Raw genomic sequence first — 22,311 nt, forward strand, 5'->3', positions numbered from 1 at the left:
TCTCACAATCAATATCTCAATCAATCGCACAACTCATCTTTCAGTCCATCTAACCAATCTCTCAATCAATCTCACAATCAATACCTCAATCAATCTCACAACTCATCTTTCAGTCCATCTAATCAATCTCTCAATCAATCTCACAATCAATACCTCAATCAATCTCACAACTCATCTTTCAGTCCATCTAACCAATCTCTCAATCAATCTCACAATCAATGCCTCAATCAATCTCACAACTCATCTTTCAGTCTATCTAACCAATCTCTCAATCAATCTCACAATCAATATCTCAATCAATCTCACAACTCATCTTTCAGTCTACCTAACCAATCTCTCAATCAATCTCACAATCAATATCTCAATCAATCGCACAACTCATCTTTCAGTCCATCTAACCAATCTCTCAATCAATCTCACAATCAATATCTCAATCAATCGCACAACTCATCTTTCAGTCCATCTAACCAATCTCTCAATCAATCTCACAATCAATATCTCAATCAATCTCACAACTCATCTTTCAGTCCATCTAACCAATCTCTCAATCAATCTCACAATCAATATCTCAATCAATCTCACAACTCATCTTTCAGTCTACCTAACCAATCTCTCAATCAATCTCACAATCAATGCCTCAATCAATCTCACAACTCATCTTTCAGTCTATCTAACCAATCTCTCAATCAATCTCACAATCAATATCTCAATCAATCGCACAACTCATCTTTCAGTCCATCTAACCAATCTCTCAATCAATCTCACAATCAATATCTCAATCAATCTCACAACTCATCTTTCAGTCCATCTAACCAATCTCTCAATCAATCTCACAATCAATATCTCAATCAATCTCACAACTCATCTTTCAGTCTCCCTAACCAATCTCTCAATCAATCTCACAATCAATGCCTCAATCAATCTCACAACTCATCTTTCAGTCTATCTAACCAATCTCTCAATCAATCTCACAATCAATATCTCAATCAATCGCACAACTCATCTTTCAGTCCATCTAACCAATCTCTCAATCAATCTCACAATCAATACCTCAATCAATCTCACAACTCATCTTTCAGTCCATCTAACCAATCTCTCAATCAATCTCACAATCAATACCTCAATCAATCTCACAACTCATCTTTCAGTCCATCTAACCAATCTCTCAATCAATCTCACAATCAATGCCTCAATCAATCTCACAACTCATCTTTCAGTCTATCTAACCAATCTCTCAATCAATCTCACAATCAATACCTCAATCAATCTCACAACTCATCTTTCAGTCTATCTAACCAATCTCTCAATCAATCTCACAATCAATATCTCAATCAATCTCACAACTCATCTTTCAGTCTACCTAACCAATCTCTCAATCAATCTCACAATCAATATCTCAATCAATCGCACAACTCATCTTTCAGTCCATCTAACCAATCTCTCAATCAATCTCACAATCAATATCTCAAACAATCGCACAACTCATCTTTCAGTCCATCTAACCAATCTCTCAATCAATCTCACAATCAATACCTCAATCAATCTCACAACTCATCTTTCAGTCCATCTAACCAATCTCTCAATCAATCTCACAATCAATGCCTCAATCAATCTCACAACTCATCTTTCAGTCTACCTAACCAATCTCTCAATCAATCTCACAATCAATATCTCAAACAATCGCACAACTCATCTTTCAGTCCATCTAACCAATCTCTCAATCAATCTCACAATCAATACCTCAATCAATCTCACAACTCATCTTTCAGTCTACCTAACCAATCTCTCAATCAATCTCACAATCAATATCTCAATCAATCGCACAACTCATCTTTCAGTCCATCTAACCAATCTCTCAATCAATCTCTCAATCAATATCTCAATCAATTTCACAACTCATCTTTCTGTCCATCTAACCAATCTCTCAATCAATCTCTCAATCAATCTCTCAATCAATATCTCAATCAATCTCACAACTCATCTTTCAGTCTATCTAACCAATCTCTCAATCAATCTCACAACTTATCTTTCAGTCTACCTAACCAATCTCTCAATCAATCTCACAACTTGTCTTTCAGTCTACCTAACCAATCTCTCAATCAATCTCACAATCAATGCCTCAATCAATCGCACAACTCATCTTTCAGTCCATCTAACCAATCTCTCAATCAATCTCTCAATCAATATCTCAATCAATTTCACAACTCATCTTTCTGTCCATCTAACCAATCTCTCAATCAATCTCTCAATCAATCTCTCAATCAATATCTCAATCAATCTCACAACTCATCTTTCAGTCTATCTAACCAATCTCTCAATCAATCTCACAACTTATCTTTCAGTCTACCTAACCAATCTCTCAATCAATCTCACAACTCATCTTTCAGTCTACCTAACCAATCTCTCAATCAATCTCACAATCAATATCTCAATCAATCTCACAACTCATCTTTCAGTCCATCTAACCAATCTCTCAATCAATCTCTCAATCAATATCTCAATCAATTTCACAACTCATCTTTCTGTCCATCTAACCAATCTCTCAATCAATCTCTCAATCAATATCTCAATCAATCTCACAACTCATCTTTCAGTCTACCTAACCAATCTCTCAATCAATCTCACAATCAATATCTCAATCAATCTCACAACTCATCTTTCTGTCCATCTAACCAATCTCTCAATCAATCTCTCAATCAATCTCTCAATCAATATCTCAATCAATCTCACAACTCATCTTTCAGTCTATCTAACCAATCTCTCAATCAATCTCACAACTTATCTTTCAGTCTACCTAACCAATCTCTCAATCAATCTCACAACTCATCTTTCAGTCTACCTAACCAATCTCTCAATCAATCTCACAATCAATATCTCAATCAATCTCACAACTCATCTTTCAGTCCATCTAACCAATCTCTCAATCAATGCCTCAATCAATTTCTCAATCAATTTCACAACTCATCTTTCTGTCCATCTAACCAATCTCTCAATCAATCTCTCAATCAATATCTCAATCAATCTCACAACTCATCTTTCAGTCCATCTAACCAATCTCTCAATCAATGCCTCAATCAATTTCTCAATCAATCTCACAACTCATCTTTCTGTCCATCTAACCAATCAATCAATCTCTCAATCAATCTCTCAATCAATCTCTCAATCAATCTCTCAATCAATCTCTCAATCAATCTCTCAATCAATCTCTCAATCAATCTCACAACTCATCTTTCAGTCCATCTGACCAATCTCTCAATCAATCTCACAAACCACATAACCTTTCAACTGAACTTCCAATTTCTCTACCGATCTCTAACTAATCTAGCTCTCTATCAATTTTTCAATCAACCTCTCTTACCAATCATTTAATCAATCTCACAAACCACATAACCTTTCAACTGAACTTCCAATTTCTCTACCGATCTCTAACTAATCTAGCTCTCTATCAATTTTTCAATCAACCTCTCTTACCAATCATTTAATCAATCTCACAAACCACATAACCTCTCAACTGAACTTCCAATTTCGCTACCGATCTCTAACTAATCTAGCTCTCTATCAATTTTTCAATCAACCTCTCTTACCAATCATTTAATCAATCTCACAAACCACATAACCCTCTCAACTGAACTTCCAATCTCTCTATCGATCTCTCACTAATCCAGCTCTCTATCAATTTTTCAATCAACCTCTCTTACCAATCATTTAATCAATCTCACAAACCACATAACCTTTCAACTGAACTTCCAATTTCTCTATCGATCTCTAACTAATCTCGCTCTCTATCAATTTTTCAATCAACCTCTCTGACCAATCATTTAATCAATCTCACAAACCACATAACCTTTCAACTGAACTTCCAATTTCTCTATCGATCTCTAACTAATCTAGCTCTCTATCAATTTTTCAATCAACCTCTCTGACCAATCATTTAATCAATCTCACAAACCACATAACCTCTCAACTGAACTTCCAATTTCTCTACCGATCTCTAACTAATCTAGCTCTCTATCAATTTTTCAATCAACCTCTCTTACCAATCATTTAATCAATCTCACAAACCACATAACCTCTCAACTGAACTTCCAATCTCTCTATCGATCTCTCACTAATCTAGCTCTCTATCAATTTTTCAATCAACCTCTCTTACCAATCATTTAATCAATCTCACAAACCACATAACCTCTCAACTGAACTTCCAATTTCTCTATCGATCTCTCACTAATCTAGCTCTCTATCAATTTTTCAATCAACCTCTCTTACCAATCATTTAATCAATCTCACAAACCACATAACCTCTCAACTGAACTTCCAATCTCTCTATCGATCTCTAACTAATCTAGCTCTCTTTCAATTTTTCAATCAACCTCTCTTACCAATCATTTAATCAATCTCACAAACCACATAACCTCTCAACTGAACTTCCAATTTCTCTACCGATCTCTCACTAATCTAGCTCTCTATCAATTTTTCAATCAACCTCTCTTACCAATCATTTAATCAATCTCACAAACCACATAACCTTTCAACTGAACTTCCAATTTCTCTATCGATCTCTAACTAATCTAGCTCTCTATCAATTTTTCAATCAACCTCTCTTACCAATCATTTAATCAATCTCACAAACCACATAACCTCTCAACTGAACTTTTAATCTCTCAATTAATTTCTAACCAATCTCTGACTCAATCTCTCTCGCCAATCACTCAATTAATCTCAACCAAACTTTAAATCTCCCAATCAATCTCTACAACTATAAGCAATGTCTCAATCAATCTTTCAATCAATCTCTATAAATAAATTCTCAAACCAATTAATCTCTCAATCAATAAAGTGAATTTATCATCTGCCGAAGCCCTAAAGACTTTTCCCCTCTTGTGGAACTTAACGCAGCTTCAGTGAAAGAGTAATTCTCGCACCGGTACCCTGTGTAGATTACGTTTTCCAACTCTCATCACGTGGATCATCACCGGGTCCTCATGTGGATCCTCAACGGATCATCACGTGGATCCTCACTGAATCATCACGTGGATCCTCACTGAATCATCACGTCGATCATCACCGGGTCATTACGTGGATCCTCAGCGGATCATCACGTGGATCCTCACCGGGTCATCACGTGGATCCTCAGCGGATCATCACGTGGATCCTCACCGGGTCATCATGTGAATCCTCACCTGATCATCACGTGGATCCTCACCTGGTCATCGTGGCGGTTTTAAATCAGGAATGGTCGTGATGAGATATACAGTGATTTCAATGCAATTCAGGTAGAATCTGCCTTCGTGCTGACCCAAAGCCACCAAAACCCAAAGCACCCTGGGATATGTGACTTTCACAACGCGCAGGGAACAGTCGATGCAGCAATCGATCTGTGATGGACGACCTACTCCACGATGGACACCACCCTTGCACCAGCGTGAAATGGTAGTCGGATGAGATCTCTTGGGTTTGAAATCCAACAGCAGGAAGTTCAGATTCAACTTAGATTGGGTTCACCTGTTCATTCTCCCATCAGAACCCCTCACTCATGGCGTATTCATGCTCCCTTCAGAATCCCTCACTCATGGCCTGTTTGTGCTAACATCTGAACCTCTGACTGATGGCCTGTTTGTGCTCCCATCCAAACCCCTAACTCTTGGCCTGTACATGCTCCCATCCGAACCTCTCACTCATGGCCTGTTTGTGCTCCCATCCAAACCCCTAACTCATGGCTTGTTCATGCTCCCATCTGAACCCCTCACTCATGGCCTGTTCGTGCTCCCATCCGAACCCCTCACTCACGGCTTGTTCATGCTCCCATCCGAACCCCTCACTCACGGCTTGTTCATGCTCCCATCCGAACCCCTAACTCATGGCCTGTTCATGCTCCCATCCGAACCCCTCACTCATGGCCTGTTCGTGCTCCCATCCGAACCTCTCACTCATGGCCTGTTTGTGCTCCCATCCGAACCCCTAACTCATGGCCTGTTCATGCTCCCATCCGAACCCCTAACTCTTGGCCTGTTCATGCTCTCATCCGAATCTCTCACTAATGGCCTGTTTGTGCTCCCATCCGAACCCATAACTCATGGCCTGTTCATGCTCCCATCCGAACCCCTAACTCTTGGCTGTTCGTGCTCCCATCCAAACCTCTAACTCTTGGCGTGTTCATGCTCCCATCCGAACCTCTCACTCATGGCCTGTTCATGCTCCCATCCGAACCTCTCACTCATGGCCTGTTTGTGCACCCATCCGAACCCATAACTCATGGCCTGTTCATGCTCCCACCCGAACCCCGAACTCTTGGCTGTTCGTGCTCCCATCCGAACCTCTAACTCTTGGCCTGTTCATGCTCCCATCCGAACCTCTCACTCATGGCCTGTTCATGCTCCCATCCGAACCTCTCACTCATGGCCTGTTTGTGCTCCCATCCGAACCTCTCACTCATGGCCTGTTTGTGCTCCCATCCGAACCCCTAACTCTTGGCCTGTTCATGCTCCCATCCGAACCTCTCACTCATGGCCTGTTTGTGCTCCCATCCGAACCTCTCACTCATGGCCTGTTTGTGCTCCCATCTGAACCCCTCACTCATGGCCTGTTTGTGCTCCCATCCGAACCCCTCACTCTTGGCCTGTTCATGCTCCCATCCGAACCTCTCACTCTTGGCCTGTTCATGCTCCCATCCGAACCTCTGACTCATGGCCTGTTCATGCTCCCATCCGAACCTCTCACTCATGGCCTGTTTGTGCTCCCATCCGAACCCCTCACTCACGGCATGTTCATGCTCACATCTGAACCCCTCACTCATGAGGTATCTCGTCTCAGGTCCAGTTTTGACGTGTAATTCACGTTTAAGTTCATTGATATCTTCCAATGTATCGTCCTGAATGTAATTTCCCTACAAACTCCACCATGAGCCACCATGAGCCTCCATGAGCCTCCATGAGCCACCATGAGCCTCCATGAGCCTCCATGGGCCTCCAAGAGCCACCATGAGCCTCCATGAGCCACCATGAGCCACCATGAGCCTCCATGAGCCTCCATGAGCCACCATGAGCCTCCATGAGCCTCTGATCGATATTGATGTAAAACACAATACCAACATGTTGATACATGACATATGGATTTAATCGATTATTATTATTATTAGATATTTACCTTTTTTATTTCAACGATGTATCACTCATTAGGCAAGTCGGCAATGCGTTTTAATTACAGTTCCTGATACAAATCTTCTGTATAATAGAATATTTGTATTTTCGTGCATTAAAATCAAACAAGACAAGTGACGAAGCGACGTTGCACTACGTCACTGATGACGTCAGCACGCCGATCCAGGGTAAAAGTTGGAGCTATGAAGGTTAAATCTCTCGGTGTTTTACCAATACTCGCTTCAATACTCTCCTGTGTCTTAACGGCGACCTTGGCGACGACGTCGACGATGTGAATATATATGATATCTTCTTTTTTTAAACATTATTCTGCATTGTGGTAGAAATGCAACGACGCTTTGTCGAGAAATAACCTTCATTTTGAACTTCCGGGTCCTGCTTTAATATCTGTTTGTTTTCGCCGATTAAGATGTTGTTTTGTGGGTACAGTGGAATTGAGTGGAAGAGAAGGGAGGGGTGAGGATAGAGGAGGAACGGGGAGGAGCGAAGTGCAGGGGAGGAGAGAAGTGCAGGGGAGGGGAGAAGTGCAGGGGAGGAGAGAAGTGCAGGGGAGGAGAGAAGTGCAGGGGAGGAGAGAAGTGCAGGGGAGGAGAGAAGTGCATGGGAGGGGAGAAGTGCAGGGGAGGAGAGAAGTGCATGGGAGGGGAGAAGTGCAGGGGAGGAGAGAAATGCAGGGGAGGAGAGAAGTGCAGGGGAGGAGAGAAGTGCAGGGGAGGAGAGAAATGCAGGGGAGGAGAGAAGTGTAGGGGAGGAGAGAAGTGCAGGGGAGGAGAGAAGTGCAGGGGAGGGGAGAAGTGCAGGGGAGGGGAGAAGTGCAGGGGAGGAGAGAAGTGCAGGGGAGGAGAGAAGTGCAGGGGAGGAGAGAAGTGCAGGGGAGGAGAGAAGTGCAGGGGAGGAGAGAAGTGCAGGGGAGGGGATACGTGCAGGGGAGGGGATACGTGCAGGGGAGGAGAGAAGTGCAGGGGAGGGGAGAAGTGCAGGGGAGGGGAGAAGTGCAGGGGAGGGGAGAAGTGCAGGGGAGGAGAGAAGTGCAGGGGAGGGGAGAAGTGCAGGGGAGGGGAGAAGTGCAGGGGAGGGGATAAGTGCAGGGGAGGGGATAAGTGCAGGGGAGGGGATAAGTGCAGGGGAGGGGATAAGTGCAGGGGAGGGGATAAGTGCAGGGGAGGGAATAAGTGCAGGGGAGGGAATAAGTGCAGGGGAGGGGATAAGTGCAGGGGAGGGGAGGAGATAAATGCAGGGGAGGAGAGAAGTGCAGGGGAGGAGAGAAGTGCAGGGGAGGAGAGAAGTGCAGGGGAGGAGAGAAGTGCAGGGGAGGAGAGAAGTGCAGGGGAGGAGAGAAATGCAGGGGAGGAGAGAAGTGCAGGGGAGGAGAGAAGTGCAGGGGAGGGGAGAAGTGCAGGGGAGGAGAGAAGTGCAGGGGAGGAGAGAAGTGCAGGGGAGGGGAGAAGTGCAGGGGAGGAGAGAAGTGCAGGGGAGGGGAGAAGTGCAGGGGAGGCGAGAGGTGCAGGGGAGGAGAGAAGTGCAGGGGAGGAGAGAAGTGCAGGGGAGGAGAGAAGTGCAGGGGAGGGGAGAAGTGCAGGGGAGGGGAGAAGTGCAGGGGAGGGGAGAAGTGCAGGGGAGGAGAGAAGTGCAGGGGAGGATAGAAGTGCAGGGGAGGGGAGAAGTGCAAGGGAGGGGAGAGGTGCAGGGGAAGGGAGAGGTGCAGGGGAAGGGAGAGGTGCAGGGGAAGGGAGAGGTGCAGGGGAAGGGAGAGGTGCAGGGGAGGAGAGAAGTGCAGGGGAGGAGAGAAGTGCAGGGGAGGGGAGAAGTGCAGGGGAGGGGAGAAGTGCAGGGGAGGAGAGAAGTGCAGGGGAGGAGAGAAGTGCAGGGGGGAGGCTAGCTGCAGGGGGGAGGTGCGATCTGCAGGGGGGGGGGGGCGATCTGCAGGGGGGGGCGATCTGCGGGGGGGGGCGATCTGCAGGGGGGCGGCGAGCTGCAGGGGGGGGGCGAGCTGCAGGGGGAGGGGCGAGCTGCAGGGGGGAGGGGTGAGCTGCAGGGGGGAGGAGTGAGCTGCAGGGGGGAGGTTCGAGGTGCAGGGGGGTGGAGCGAGCTGCAGGGGGAATGGGCGAGTTGCAGGGGAGGGGCGAGCTCTAGGGGAGGGCGAGCTGCAGGGGGGAGGAGTGAGCTGCAGGGGAGGAGTGAGCAGCAGGGGACGAGCGAGCTGCAGGGGAGGGGCGTGCTGCAGGGGAGGAGCGAGCTGCAGGGGAGGAGCGTGCTGCAGGGGGAGGAGCGAGCTGGAGGGCACGAGCGAATTGGAGGGGAGGGGCGAACGGGGTCTGCTGCAGGAACACGACAGTGCACGGGGCATCACGTACGGACGCACGAACGCATAGTCAAGGTGATGGGGACAGTGAAAGATTGTTATTTATAGTGCTGCAGAGCGAGGAGGCTGCATGGGTCGGGGGTTAATCTGCTTACGGGGAGGGGAGGAGGGAGATCGGATAACTGACTGGGCAGGAGAAATGGTGGGGGTTAACCGTGTGGACCCGGTGTCATTGCCATCGTTTAACTAACTACACCTATGATTTAGCATGTCAGTGGGACCTCCAGTAACCGAGCTGGTGGAGCTTGTACTTTACTAAGTAATGTTCGTGGTTGTAGAGTGATAGTGAGTTGGTCAGGCAAGGAAGAGCTAAATTTGGCTTTCGGGTTTACTTTTTCTCTCCTTCTCCCAACTTCCCTCCCTCCTCCCCAATCGCGTTGCTGAAAACTTCTCAACCTCGTTCGTCTCCTCGAGCAGTTGCACCATCAGGACCTGCTCCCGGTCTCCACGTCGATAGCTCTCTCCATCGGTACACGATCAGGTGCCGGGGGGTGACCTTTCCCGGAGATGGCAAACAGAAAGCAGAGTCCACAAAGCGCGTCCCTCCTGGCACCTCCTAAGTTCGGGACTCCAGGTTCGGGATACTGGCTCCCGCCAGGCAGCTTCAGCTCAGAGGATGAGGAAGACGACTTGGCGGGCTCCACCTTCCGTCTAATCCCCTGCGCCTCTCCCAGACCCAAGCACCACTCGTCCAGCGAGGAAGAGGACGATGACGATGAGGAGGGAGAGGGCAGCAAAGATACCCCTGGACCGCTGACTCTGATGGCTGCTCTCAACGCTACTCCAGCCTCCGGCCGGCGTCGGGTCTCGTTTGCAGACTCGTTCGGCTTGGAGCTCACGGCCGTGCGGGTGTACGGTCACGAGGAGGGTAAGCATGTTACCATGGAGCAGCCTCCGGGGTTAGACAGTCACGTGATGTTGATTGACGGCATCGGAGATGGACAAAATGCAAGTTCTGCAGGTGCTACTGCTAGTTCGCTCTACCTGGAACCCGAGTGGCGAGCGCACGCAGATCTCTTGAAATCTTTATCCACCACTAAGGTGGAGCTGGAGTCCCTGGAGCCTGAACCCGAGGACTTACTCACCGCTCGGGGCTTGGTCCGGGTGCTGAACATATCGTACGATAAGCACGTGTCGGTTCGCAGGACCTTGGACTCGTGGCAGACTTACAGTGACGTGCGTTCACGGTACGAATCCGAGGTGCACGACGACTACTCCGATCGCTTCTCGTTCCTGCTGACGGTCCCACGGGGCATCGCTCGCCCGGGACTTCGTTTGGAGTTCGCTGTGCGCTACTGCACGCCGTTTGCCGAATTCTGGGCCAATAATGGCGGACAAAACTTTGTGCTGTGCTGCCGGAGCCGAGCTCCGTGCGGGGAACCTGCTCCAGAACTTTCTGGGGTACCTGCTCCAGAAGTTTCCATGGACGTGGAACCCGAGAAAAACCTCAAGAGTTGCCTCAAGGTCACGAGCGGGTAAGCTTCGCAGTTTGTCGAATTATTTACAAACTCGGACATCATGTATTTGCTTTGAGATGGATCCGATGGTTTTTCTGTGTCGATCACCATGGAAAGTGCTGGTGGATGCACAACACTGGGTAAGTCAGAGTGGGTATTGCCATCTGATCATCCGAATAAGTGTTTACTGTGCTGCTTCTTCTTTCGTATGCAGCACAAGGCTGCAGGGTGGCATCATTGGCTGAGGGTGCACCTGTGCCACTGATGCAATGCCCTCTGCTGGTTAGGCCAGGAATTTGTCATTTGTTCAGCGTGCCAGCGATAGCTCGCCGACTCTGCGCGGAGGACACCATGGGATATTTACATCCACCAACTAAAACGGGCAGACATCCATCCAAGGGATGGCACACGCATTGATGAATCGCCTTGCCTGTGAAAGGCCGGGATGGAGGTTTCTAGTGGGGTCGGGATTCGACCTCAGGCAGAACGGCTTAGAGGCGAGTGTACTGTGCCTCTGGTCCACATATTCGCACATACAGCACTTACTACATCACGTATACGTCTGCATGACAGACAAATGTACTTTACCTTACACAGGCAGTGATTTGTCATACACTTTACCTTATGGCTCCTAGCTCACCACCCCGCTCTCTTCATGCCATGAACCACCCTATGAATACTCTGTGTACACAGGATAAACAAGATGGACACTACAGGGACTTTCAGGAAAGAAAACGGAATTTGAAGGAGGTGGACTTGGGGTCGATTGATGGGGGTAGAAAAGATCAAGGTTTTGGATGGGGAAGATATGCTATGGTGGTGGACAGCTGTTTTGAACACCTGGAGGGAGGAGTGGTATTGAAAAGAAGTGTGGAAGTTTGTTTCAGAGGTAGGAAAAAAAGGAGATCAATGAAGGAGTGAAGGTGAGCAGATTGTCTTGATTTTGGCAGTTTCCCCAGAAGAGGGTTGTTGGCAGATCTTGTGTGTCCTGCAGAAATATTTAGGGGACAGAGCACAGACAGAGCAGGGGTGCTAGGCCGGAGAGGAGTCGTTAACGAAAGGCCCTCAGAATTGGCTTCATCACGGGAGATACCAACGATTCTAAAAGCCTTGGATTCTACAGTGGGAAGCCAAACTAGGTGTGAAGCAGGTGCACCAGCCCAGAGGGGAGAGCAGTATTCCATCAAGCTGGGGAAGAAGCTTTGTATGTGGTGAGAAGCTCAGTCGTGCCGAGGAAGTACTTCACACAGCGGCGGATGCCCAATCGGCGACTGGCTTTGGAGGCCAGGTTGGGAGTTTGTTTTTTCCAGGAAAGGTCATGGCAGATAGTGAGACCCAAAATCTTGAGTGACAGAACTTCTTCGAGAGGATTGTTCAGCAAGTAGATGGGAGGGTTGTCGAGAAGGTCTTTTCAGAGAGACATAGTGAGAGCATGAGATTTGTCAGGATTTAAAGACATGTTCCACTTGTTTGACCAGTTTGTGATTTTTGTCCAGGTCTGCAGAGAGTGAAGAAGCTGCTGCCTGCCGATCTGAGGGTTGAGATATGGAGCGGCAGAGGGTGGAGTCATCAGCAAAAAGATAGGATTTTCCAGAGAGTCGGAGAGATCATTGATGAAGACCAGAAAAAGCACAGGGCCCTGAACACTGCCTTGAGGAACTCCAGCCTGGATAGGAAGGGGAGATGAGATAATTGCATTTAGAGCCACACGTTTGCTACGATAGGAAATTAAGTCAGCGAGACAAGCGTGGACATTTCCATGGACACCATAGCAGGAGAGTTTGGTGAGCAGAACGGGGTGCCAGACCGTATCGAAGGCACAAGATAAGTCAAGGGAGACGGCTCTGATTTCCTGTTTGGCATTGAGGACCTCCATCCATTGTTGAGACAGCAGAAGCAGCATGTCCAGAGTAGAGTGGCCTGGTCTGAATCCAAATTGATGATCCGAGATTAAGCCACTGGAGAAGAGGAAGAATTTAATATCACAAGCGATGATGGATTCCATGACCATGATTGGTGGATTATTGGGAGCAGTCTGATTGGTCTGCAGTTGTAAGGATCTGTTTTTGCACCTCTTTTGTGTATAAGCGGTAATGTTGGCTGATTTCCAAGAAGATGGCAGATGACCTTGAGCAAAAAAAGAGGGTGAAGAGAACATAGAGAGGGTAAGATAGAGCGCCAGCATGATTTTAGGACCCGTGGGCTGATGCCATCTGGTCTAGTTGCAGAATCAGAATCAGAGTCGAGGTTTGACAGAAACTTCTCCACCTTGTCAGGAGAGAAGGACACAGAGTCCAGGAGCAGCTGGGTATCACTGAGAAAGGTGGGTACAGAGAGTGATGGGTTTGGGACACAATATTTTGAGGCAAACACAATGTTGAGGCATTCGGCTTTTTCACGTGCGGTGTCGGCTGTGTAGCCGTTTGAGGTAAGGGAGGGGTTGGAGGGGGAACAAACACCAGAAACAGATTTGACCAGATGCCACCATGATTGGGAGGAGGGAGACAGGTTTGAGAGTTCAGTCTTGAGAGTCTAGAGATATTGTTTCGTGGCTCTCCTGAGGGTAGACACACAATTGTTCCGAGTTTTGTGAAAGGAACTGAGATTGTCTTCAGTTGGATTTGCCTTCCATGAGGCGAAGGCAAGTTGTTTCAGGGCAACTGCGTAATCGCAAGATTCAGTGTACCATGGACGGCAGGAAGGGTATGACAACTGAAGACGAGATGGGGTAAATCTGTGCATGAGAGAGAGCAGTTTACTTTGGAAGAATTCCCAGGATGAATTGATGGCAGAGACAGTAGAGATGGGAGACCAGTCCAGATGATTGATGGCTGCCTGGAGACCATGCCAGCCAGCCTGAACGAAATGCCAGACTCATCGGAGCTGAGGAGGCTCTCTGAGAACGGCTAGAGAGATGTCCACTTTAAGAAGCATATGATGAAATGAACCAATTGGAGCAGAAAAGGAACAGCAGACATTTGCAGGGAAGTTAGTCATAATCAAGGTTAGGTGATAAGAACAAACCGATTAGAATTTGGTTCATGTCAGAGCCAGATCTGACGTATTGGTGGGATACAAAATGTAAACTGGTCAGCATGGTGGAGGTATGCATTATACTGAGTACCTTTCTAGTTTAGACCTGTAAATGCATGTCTTCTAGACAAGGAACTAGTTAAACCGATCTCTGGATGTTCAGCTGATCTGCTGGTCGCACAAGTTAATATTTCCAACAATTAATTGGTAACAGAGTCCAAACCGTGTAACTGATCGTAAAATTATCCAATTACAGCCTTTACAGGATACAAGTGGGAGAGCATGTGATTGCATTGGGGTGGGACTAGAACAGTGGTTCTCTACTCGTTTCGGGCCACGGACCACCAGGCCCCTTTTTGAGGCATGACGACAAGGAGACGTAAAAAAGGAGACGACAAACATTTTGGTTTGAAATGTATTTCTCACGCCGTGTTTGACTTTGGACAATGCTCCTGTGGACCACCGAAAAAAAAGTCACCATGGACTACCAGTTGAGAACCACGAGACAAGAGGGTAATGGTGATCAAGTGGAGGTAACGATGGATGGAAGAGGTAGGAGACAAAAGGAAAGATGGAAGAGGTGGGTGAGGGAGAGAAGGATGGAATATGTAGGGGGAAAATGGAAGGAAGAGGTATGAGAGGTATGCAATCGATAGGGGAAGAAAGGAAGGAAGAGGTAGGGAATGAAAGGTGGGGAAGGAAGGATGAATGGATGGGGAGGCGTGGAAGGATAAAATAAGTGAGGGAGGAAGAATGAAGAGGTGGTGAAGGGAGGAGAAAGGATGGAAGAGGTAGGAGGTAGTAGGATGAAGGGATGGGAAAGAATGGATGAAGGGGAGAGGATGGAATATACAGTGCATTCAGAAAGTATTCAGACCCCTTCACTTTTTCACATTTTGTTATGTTGCAGCCTTATGCTGAAATCGTTTAAATTCATTTTTTCCCTCATCAATCTACACTCGATATCCCATAATGACAAAGAGAAAACAGGGTTTCAGAAAGTTTTGTAAATTTATTAAAAAAAAAAACTGAAATATCACATTGACATAAGTATTCATACCCTTTGCTATGACACTTGAAATTTAGCGCAGGTGCCTCCCATTTCTCTTGATCATCTTTGAGATGTTTCTCCACCTTGATTGGAGTCCACCTGTGGTAAATTCAATTGATTGTACATGATTTGGAAAGGCACACACCTGTCTATATAAGGTCTCACAGCTGACAATGCATATCAGAGCAAAAACCAAGCCATGAGGTCGAAATAACTGCCTGCAGAGCTCAGAGACAGGATTGTGTCGAGGCACAGATCTGGTGAAGACTACAAAAACTTTTCTGCTGCATTGAAGGTTCCCAAGAGCACAGTGGCCTCCATAATTCTTAAATGGAAGAAGTTTGGAACAACCAGGACTCTTCCTAGAGCTGGCCGCCCGGCCAAACTGAGCAATCGGGGGAGAAGGGCGTTGGTAAGAGAGGTGACCAAGAACCCGATGGTCACTCTGGCTGAGCTCCAGAGATCCTGTGTGGAGATGGGAGAAACTTCCAGAAGGACAACCATTACTGCAGCACTCCACTGATCTGGGCTTTTATGGCAGAGAGGCCAGACGGAAGCCTCTTCTCAGTGAAAGACACATGAAAGCCCACAGAATCTTCTTTCTCACAGTCTGAGAGTCCTGTAGGTGCTTTTTTGCAAATTCCAAGAGGGCTTTCATGTGTCTTTCACTGAGGAGAGGCTTCCGTCTTGCCTCTCTGCCATAAAGCCCAGATCAGTGGAGTGCTGCAGTAATGGTTGTCCTTCTGAAAGTTTCTCCTGTCTCCACACAGGATCTCTGGAGCTCAGCCAGCGTGACCATCGGGTTCTTGGTCACCTCTCTTACCAAGGCCCTTCTCCCCCAATTGCTCATATTGCTGGGCGGCCAGCTCTAGGAAGAGTCCTGGTTGTTCCAAACTCCTTCCATTTAAGAATTATGGAGGCCACTGTACGCTTGGGAACCTTCAATGCAGCAGAAAATTTTTTGTAGGCTTCCCCAAATCTGTGCATCGACACAATCCTGTCTCTGAGCTCTGCAGGCAGTTCCTTCGACCTCATGGCTTGGTTTTTTGCTCTGATATGCATTGTCAGCTGTGAGACCTTATATAGACAGGTGTGTGCCTTTCCAAATCATGTCCGATTAATTGAATTTACCACAGGTGGACTCCAATCAAGGTGTAGAAATATCTCAAAGATGATCAAGAGAAATGGGAGGCACCTGAACTAAATTTCAAGTGCCATAACAAGGGGTCTGAATACTTATGTCAATGTGATATTTCAGTTTTTTCTTTTTAATAAATTTGCAAAACTTTCTAAAATCCTGTTTTCTCTGTCATTATGGGGTATTGAGTGTAGATTGTTGAGGGAAAAAATGAATTTAAACGATTTCAGCATAAGGCTGAAACATAACAAAATGTGAAAAAAGTGAAGGGGTCTGAATACTTTCTGAATGTACTGTATGTATTCGGGCAGGTAGCGTTCTCCTGGCATCCGCTAAACCCAGATTCGTCAGTCGGACTGCCAGATGGTGAAGCGCGATTCATCACTCCAGATGCATTTTCACTGTCCCAGAGTCCAATGGCGGCGAGCTTTACACCACTCTAGCCGACACTTGGCATTACGCATGGTGATCTTCGACTTGTGTGCGACTGCTCGGCCATGGAAACCCATTTCATGAAGGTCCCAATGAACTGTTGTTGTGCTGACGTTGCTTCAAGAGGCAGTTTGGAACTCGGTAGTGAGTATTGCAACCGATGACGCACGATTTTTACACGCTACGCGCTTCAGCACTCAGCAGTCCCATTCTGGGAGCTTGTGTGGCCTACCACTTCGCGGCTGGGCTTTTGTTGCTCATAGACGTTTCCACTTCTCAATAACAGCACGTACAGTTGACCGGGGCAGCTCTAGTAGGGCAGAAATTTGATGAACTGACTTGTTGGAAATGTGGCGTCCTATGACGGTGCCATGCTGAAAGTCACTGAGCTCTTCAGTACGGCCCATTCTACTGCCAATGTTTGTCTATGGAGATTGCATGGCTGTGTGCTTGATTATATATACCTGTCAGCAATGGGTGTGGCTGAAACAGCTGAATCCACTAATTAGAAGGGGTGTCCGCATACTTTTGGTCAAGCCGTGTATGAACCTTCTATATCACTGGCAATTTTCACTCCAGGGTTTCTAAGGCTCATGTGAAGGGTTGTGTATGTGGCATGAAGGACCCATGACACAAAGGGAAAGTTTATTACAGACAGGATCGGGTTGGACATGAGGATGTAATGTATGCGTCTTTGACCTTAAATCAATATGGTGATTTTTAACCCGTCCCCCACTTAGCATAATACCCTAACAATTCTGTCTGTCTGTCCCGGCCCAGAACCTTTTTACCATTTGAGCTTTTGTCATCAAATTTTCAACAAAACTTCATTATGGCAATATGTAGAAACCAAATTAATAATCTGGTCAAAAGGTCAAAGGTGAGCGTCACACAAAATTGTGAATTTTCATCCGATTGACCTGAAATTTTAAGAATTTGCATGTTGGGTCATTGAATTGGTTCACCAATCAAAAGCTAAAAGCCTATTGCTTTTGAGGTCAACGGGTGAAGGTCGCCTAAAATCGTCAATCTCATACGGAAGAAGAAGAATTCTGAACACAAATCAGACTCGGACAGGCTTTGCATTTTCAGATGCTTTCTAGTTTTATTTTTGTTTGACTTTGTACAAAGAAAGAAAGAAGCTGAGGTGTTTCATGCTGGTGTACAAAATTCGATTATGGCCAGGTTTCTGGAAGCATAGATCTGGTGGATGTATTGGTGTTGGTTCGACTTGCCACTGAATTGTGGAGTAGGTCGAGTACACGGAAAAGCTTTTTAACGATTCGTGTGTTTGTGTGTTTGTTACTTGGCAAAAAATTTTTTTCTTTCAAAAGTATGTTGATCACTCCGGTTTGTGTGTGTGTTTGTTTGTCTGTCCGCTCACTTATACTTGCCTACAGGTCACAATTTAAAACCAATCTTCACGAAACTTCATCAAATGGTAGTTTGTGGTCCAACAAAATCCTATATATTTTTGAGGTCAAAAGGTCAACATAGGCCAAGGGTCAATCACTTTTTTCATATTTCTAAAATCCTCAATTTTAATCCGATTGACTTGAAATTTGAAAAGAATTTTCATATCAGCCTACTGAAACCAACCACCAACTAATTTTGAGATCAACATCGGCCAAAAGGTCAACATAAGCCAAATTTCTAAAATTGTCAATTTGCATCCGATGAACTTAAAACGTTGAAGACTATTTGCATATTAGGTCACTGAATTCAACCACTAATTATTTTCAGGTCAAAAGGATGCTCTACTGAGTGCCATTCTACTTCGTTCTGTGTTGCCAAGTGTCGCTCTATGCGTGGTTTTTCATTACTATATTGTTTTGTATACAAAGTCAAGTCTTGTGTAAGAGCTAGAACACTAAATGGATCAGGATATAATAAAACAAAAGGAACAGCATAAAGATGGGGTCAAACAGCAACAGCATAGTTGAAGGACAAAATATAGGGAGATTTGGACAAATAAGGCAAGCATTATTTATTTATCCCATCTCGTCTACAGTTGTCTTACCCTTCCTCCCGTCCATGGTACACTGAATCTTGTGGTGAGGCAGTTGCCCTGAAACAACTTGCCTTTGCCTCTTGGAAGGCTAATCCAACTGAAGGCAATCTCAGTTCCTTCCACCAAGCTCGGAACAAGTGTGTGTCTACCCTCAGGAGTGCCAGGAAGCACTATCTCTCCACACTCAAGAATGAACTCTCAAACCTGTCTCCTTCCTCCAAATCCTGGTGGCGTCTGGTCAAATCCGTTAATGGTGTTTGTTCCCCCTCCATCCCCTCCCTTACCTAAAATGGCCACACAGTTGACATCGCACGTGACAAAGCCGAATGCCTCAACTCTGTGTTTGCCTCAAAATCTTTAGTCCCAAACCCATCTCTCTCTATTCCCACCTTTCCCAGTCGAACCCAACTGCTCCTGGACTCTGTGTCCTTCTCTCCTGACAAGGTGGAGAAGTTTTTATCAAGCCTCGACTCTGATTCTGCAACTGGACCAGACGGCATCAGCCCACGGGTCCTAAAATCCTGCTCTGCCGCTCTATCTCACCCTCTCTCTGTTCTTTTCACCCTATCTTTTGCTCAAGGTCATCTGCCAGCATCCTAGAATTCAGCAAACATTACCGCTGTACACAAAAAGGTGCAAAAACAGATCCTTGCAACTACAGACCAATCAGCCTGCTCCCAATTATCAGCAAAGTCATGGAATCCATCATTGCTTCGGATATGAAATCTTTCCTCTTCAATGGCTTGATCTCTGATCATCAATTTGGTTTCAGACCAGGTCACTCCACTCTGGACATGCTGCTTCTGCTGTCTCAACAATGGATGGAGGTCCTCAATGCCAAACAGGAAATCAGAGCTGTCTCCCTTGACATATCACTTGCCTTCGATACGGTCTGGCACCCCGCTCTGCTCACCAAACTCTCCTCCTATGGTATCCATGGAAATCTCCATGCATGGCTTGCGGACTTCCTCTCTGGTCGTAGTCAACGTGTGGCCCTGAATGGATTTCTCTCATCTCCCCTTCCTGTTCAGGCTGGAGTTCCCCAAGGCAGTGTTCTGGGCCCTGTGCTTTTTCTGGTCTTTATCAATCCCTGCGCATCGTAAGAGCGTGATCAAGGGTTGGCGTCAGGAAGGGCATCCGGCCATGAAAACATTGCCTCAAACAGGGAACCATGATTGTCATGGGGCCCGCAAGGCTAACCCCCGCTTTAGCGGGGAAAATGGCCTTAAAACGATCATTCATTCATTCATATATCAATGATCTCGCCGACTCTCTGGAAAATCCTCTCTATCTCTTTGCTGATGACTCCACTCTCTGCCGCTCCATTCCTCCTCCCTCAGATCGGCAGTCTGCAGCCTCCTCACTCTCTGAAGACCTGGACAAAATCACAGGCTGGTCAAACAAGTGGAACATGTCTTTCAATCCTGACAAATCTCACACTCTTACTATGTCTCTCCGAAAAGATCGACTGGACAACCCTCCCATCTACTTTCTCAACAATCCTCTCCAAGAAGTTCTGTCGCTCAAGCTTTTGGGTCTCACTATCTGCCATGATCTTTCTTGGGAAAACCACATTTCCAAGCTGGCCTCCAAAGCCAGTCGCCGACTGGGCATCCTCCGTCGTGCGAAGTCCTTCCTAGGCACACCTGAGCTCCTCACCACATACAAGACTTTCATCCGCAGCTCAATGGGATACTGTTCTCCCTTATGGGCCGGTGCTCCTGCCTCACACCTAGCTCGGCTTCACGCTGTTGAAACCAAAGCTTTCAGAATCATTGGAATCTCCCGCGATGAAGCTATCTCTGAGGGCCTTTCACTCACTCACCGCAGGCAGGTAGGTGGTCTTTATGTCTTCTATCGACTCCTCTCCGGCCTTGCTCCCCCAGCTCTCTCTGTGCTCTGTCCCCCAAATATTCCTACAGGTCGCACAAGATCTGCCAGCAACCCTCTGATGGTTAAACTGCCGAAATATCGGCTCTCTGCTCACCTTCACTCTTTCATTCCTCTTTTCTCCCACCTCTGGAACAAACTCCCACACTCCCTTCAATCCCACTCCTCCCTCCAGGTCTTTAAAACAGCTGTTCACCACCATCTCTTATCTTCCCCCATCCAAAACCTTGATCTTTTCTACCCCCACTAATTCACCCCAGATCCACCTTGTTTGAAATTCCAACTTCTTTCCTGGAAGTCCTGGCAGTGTCCATATGGTTTATACCTCTCCCAACTCCCCTTCCCATGTCCCCCCCCCCCCCAAAGCCCTCTCCCTCCCACAGATCTCTCGATGTCTCCATGTCTCTCGTGTCTGCTCTCAAATGTTGTGTTTGTGTCCTTCCCCCTCTCTCCCCATCTTGTCTACCGCTCCCGATGTTATATGTTTTATGTGTCGGTTTGTCTTTCTGTGTGATTAATGTTCGCTCTTTCACGAGCCTCGATCTTGTATACAAAAAAAAATAAAAATAATTCTATTGCTCAAGCATTCTGAGTATTGCGCTGCAATACATGTCCCCTACCAAAGTTCAAAGTGCCATAACTTTGTCAAAAATGATCGAAACGTCGTGAAGTTCGAACTTGATCTGTAACCTATCATGAGGAAACCATGTGCCAAGTTTGAAATCATGAGCATTAAGCGTTTAGAAAAAAAAGTCCGGAAAACTGTTCTTTGCGTGACGGACTGACAGACAGACAGACGGACAGACAGACAGACAGACGGACGGACAGACAGACAGACGGATAGACTGACAGACTGACTGACTGACTGACGGACAGATGGAGGGACGGCGTGCAAACCTATAGTCCCCTCCTGTGTACACCGGTAGGGGACTAATAAGGGATGTGGGGCGGGGGGGGGGGGGTGAGAGGTGGGGGAGGAAGCACGGGGTGGACAATATGGATGCATAAGCAAAAGTCTCAGGCAGGAACTGGGAATTTGGAGGGAGGTGGGCTTGTGGATGGGAGAGGATAAGAGGATAAGGGGGTTGGCGGTGATTAACGTGAATGGAAAAAAAAGAAATCATGGTTTTAGGTCTGAGATGGTGGTTACAAAAATGCATCTGAGATGGTGGTAAACGTCTGCCTTTAGTACCTGGAGATAAGAATGACATTGAAGAGAATGTGGAAGTTGATTCCACAGGTCAGGGTGGGGAAAGAACCAAATGAGTAGAGGTGAGAAGTAATTCTGCATTTGGGAGTTTCACCAGGAGGGGATTGATGGTGGACGGACTGCCCTCTGCAGAAACCTGGGGCAAGGGGGAGGTGGGGACAGGTGGACAAAGCACAGAAAGAGTAGTGGGTGCAAGACCAAAACGAGGCAGTAGAAGACAGAGACAACTGACCTGTCGGCTATGGTGAAATGATAAGCCCATAGACTCAGCGTCATTGCGGGAGATTTGATTGATCTTGAAGGCCTCGGTTTCCACGGCGTCATGCCAGGGGAGCCAGCCCAGAGGGGATAGTAATACTACATCAAGCTGTGGATGAAGGCCTTGTAGGTGGATAGGAGTACATGTGTGCCAAGGAAGGAATTTGTATAATACAGGATGCTCAGTTGGCGACTGGCTTTGGAGGCCAACTTTGAAATATGGCCTACCCAAAAAAGATGCAGGCTGATAGTGATACCTACGAGTTTGAATGACACAACTTCTTCAAGAGGATTGTTAAGAAAGTAGATGGGGTT

The 22,311-nt window shown here is 46.6% G+C and overlaps 1 protein-coding gene across 4 annotated transcripts in view; it reads left to right on the forward strand.

Annotated features, from left to right (window-relative positions):
- The first annotated feature begins 7,269 nt into the window (after window positions 1-7,269).
- LOC137425562 (uncharacterized) overlaps window positions 7,270-22,311 on the forward strand; it is a 54,072-nt gene continuing 39,030 nt past the window's right edge. Inside the window, exons 1-2 of one of the 4 annotated variants that reach the window (XM_068114115.2) lie at window positions 7,270-7,425; window positions 9,934-10,991. In XM_068114115.2, coding sequence (XP_067970216.2) covers window positions 10,024-10,991 — 968 coding nt within the window. In that variant the 5' untranslated portion in view covers window positions 7,270-7,425; window positions 9,934-10,023. Of the gene's footprint in view, window positions 7,426-9,455; window positions 9,532-9,933; window positions 10,992-22,311 lie in introns of those variants that run through there. The other 3 variants (XM_078776801.1, XM_078776799.1, XM_078776800.1) reach the window with 3 other exon arrangements.

This window comes from Myxine glutinosa, chromosome 4 (genome assembly GCF_964187855.1).
Source record: "Myxine glutinosa chromosome 4, kmMyxGlut1.1, whole genome shotgun sequence".
In the NCBI taxonomy this organism is placed as follows: Eukaryota; Metazoa; Chordata; class Myxini; order Myxiniformes; family Myxinidae; genus Myxine; species Myxine glutinosa.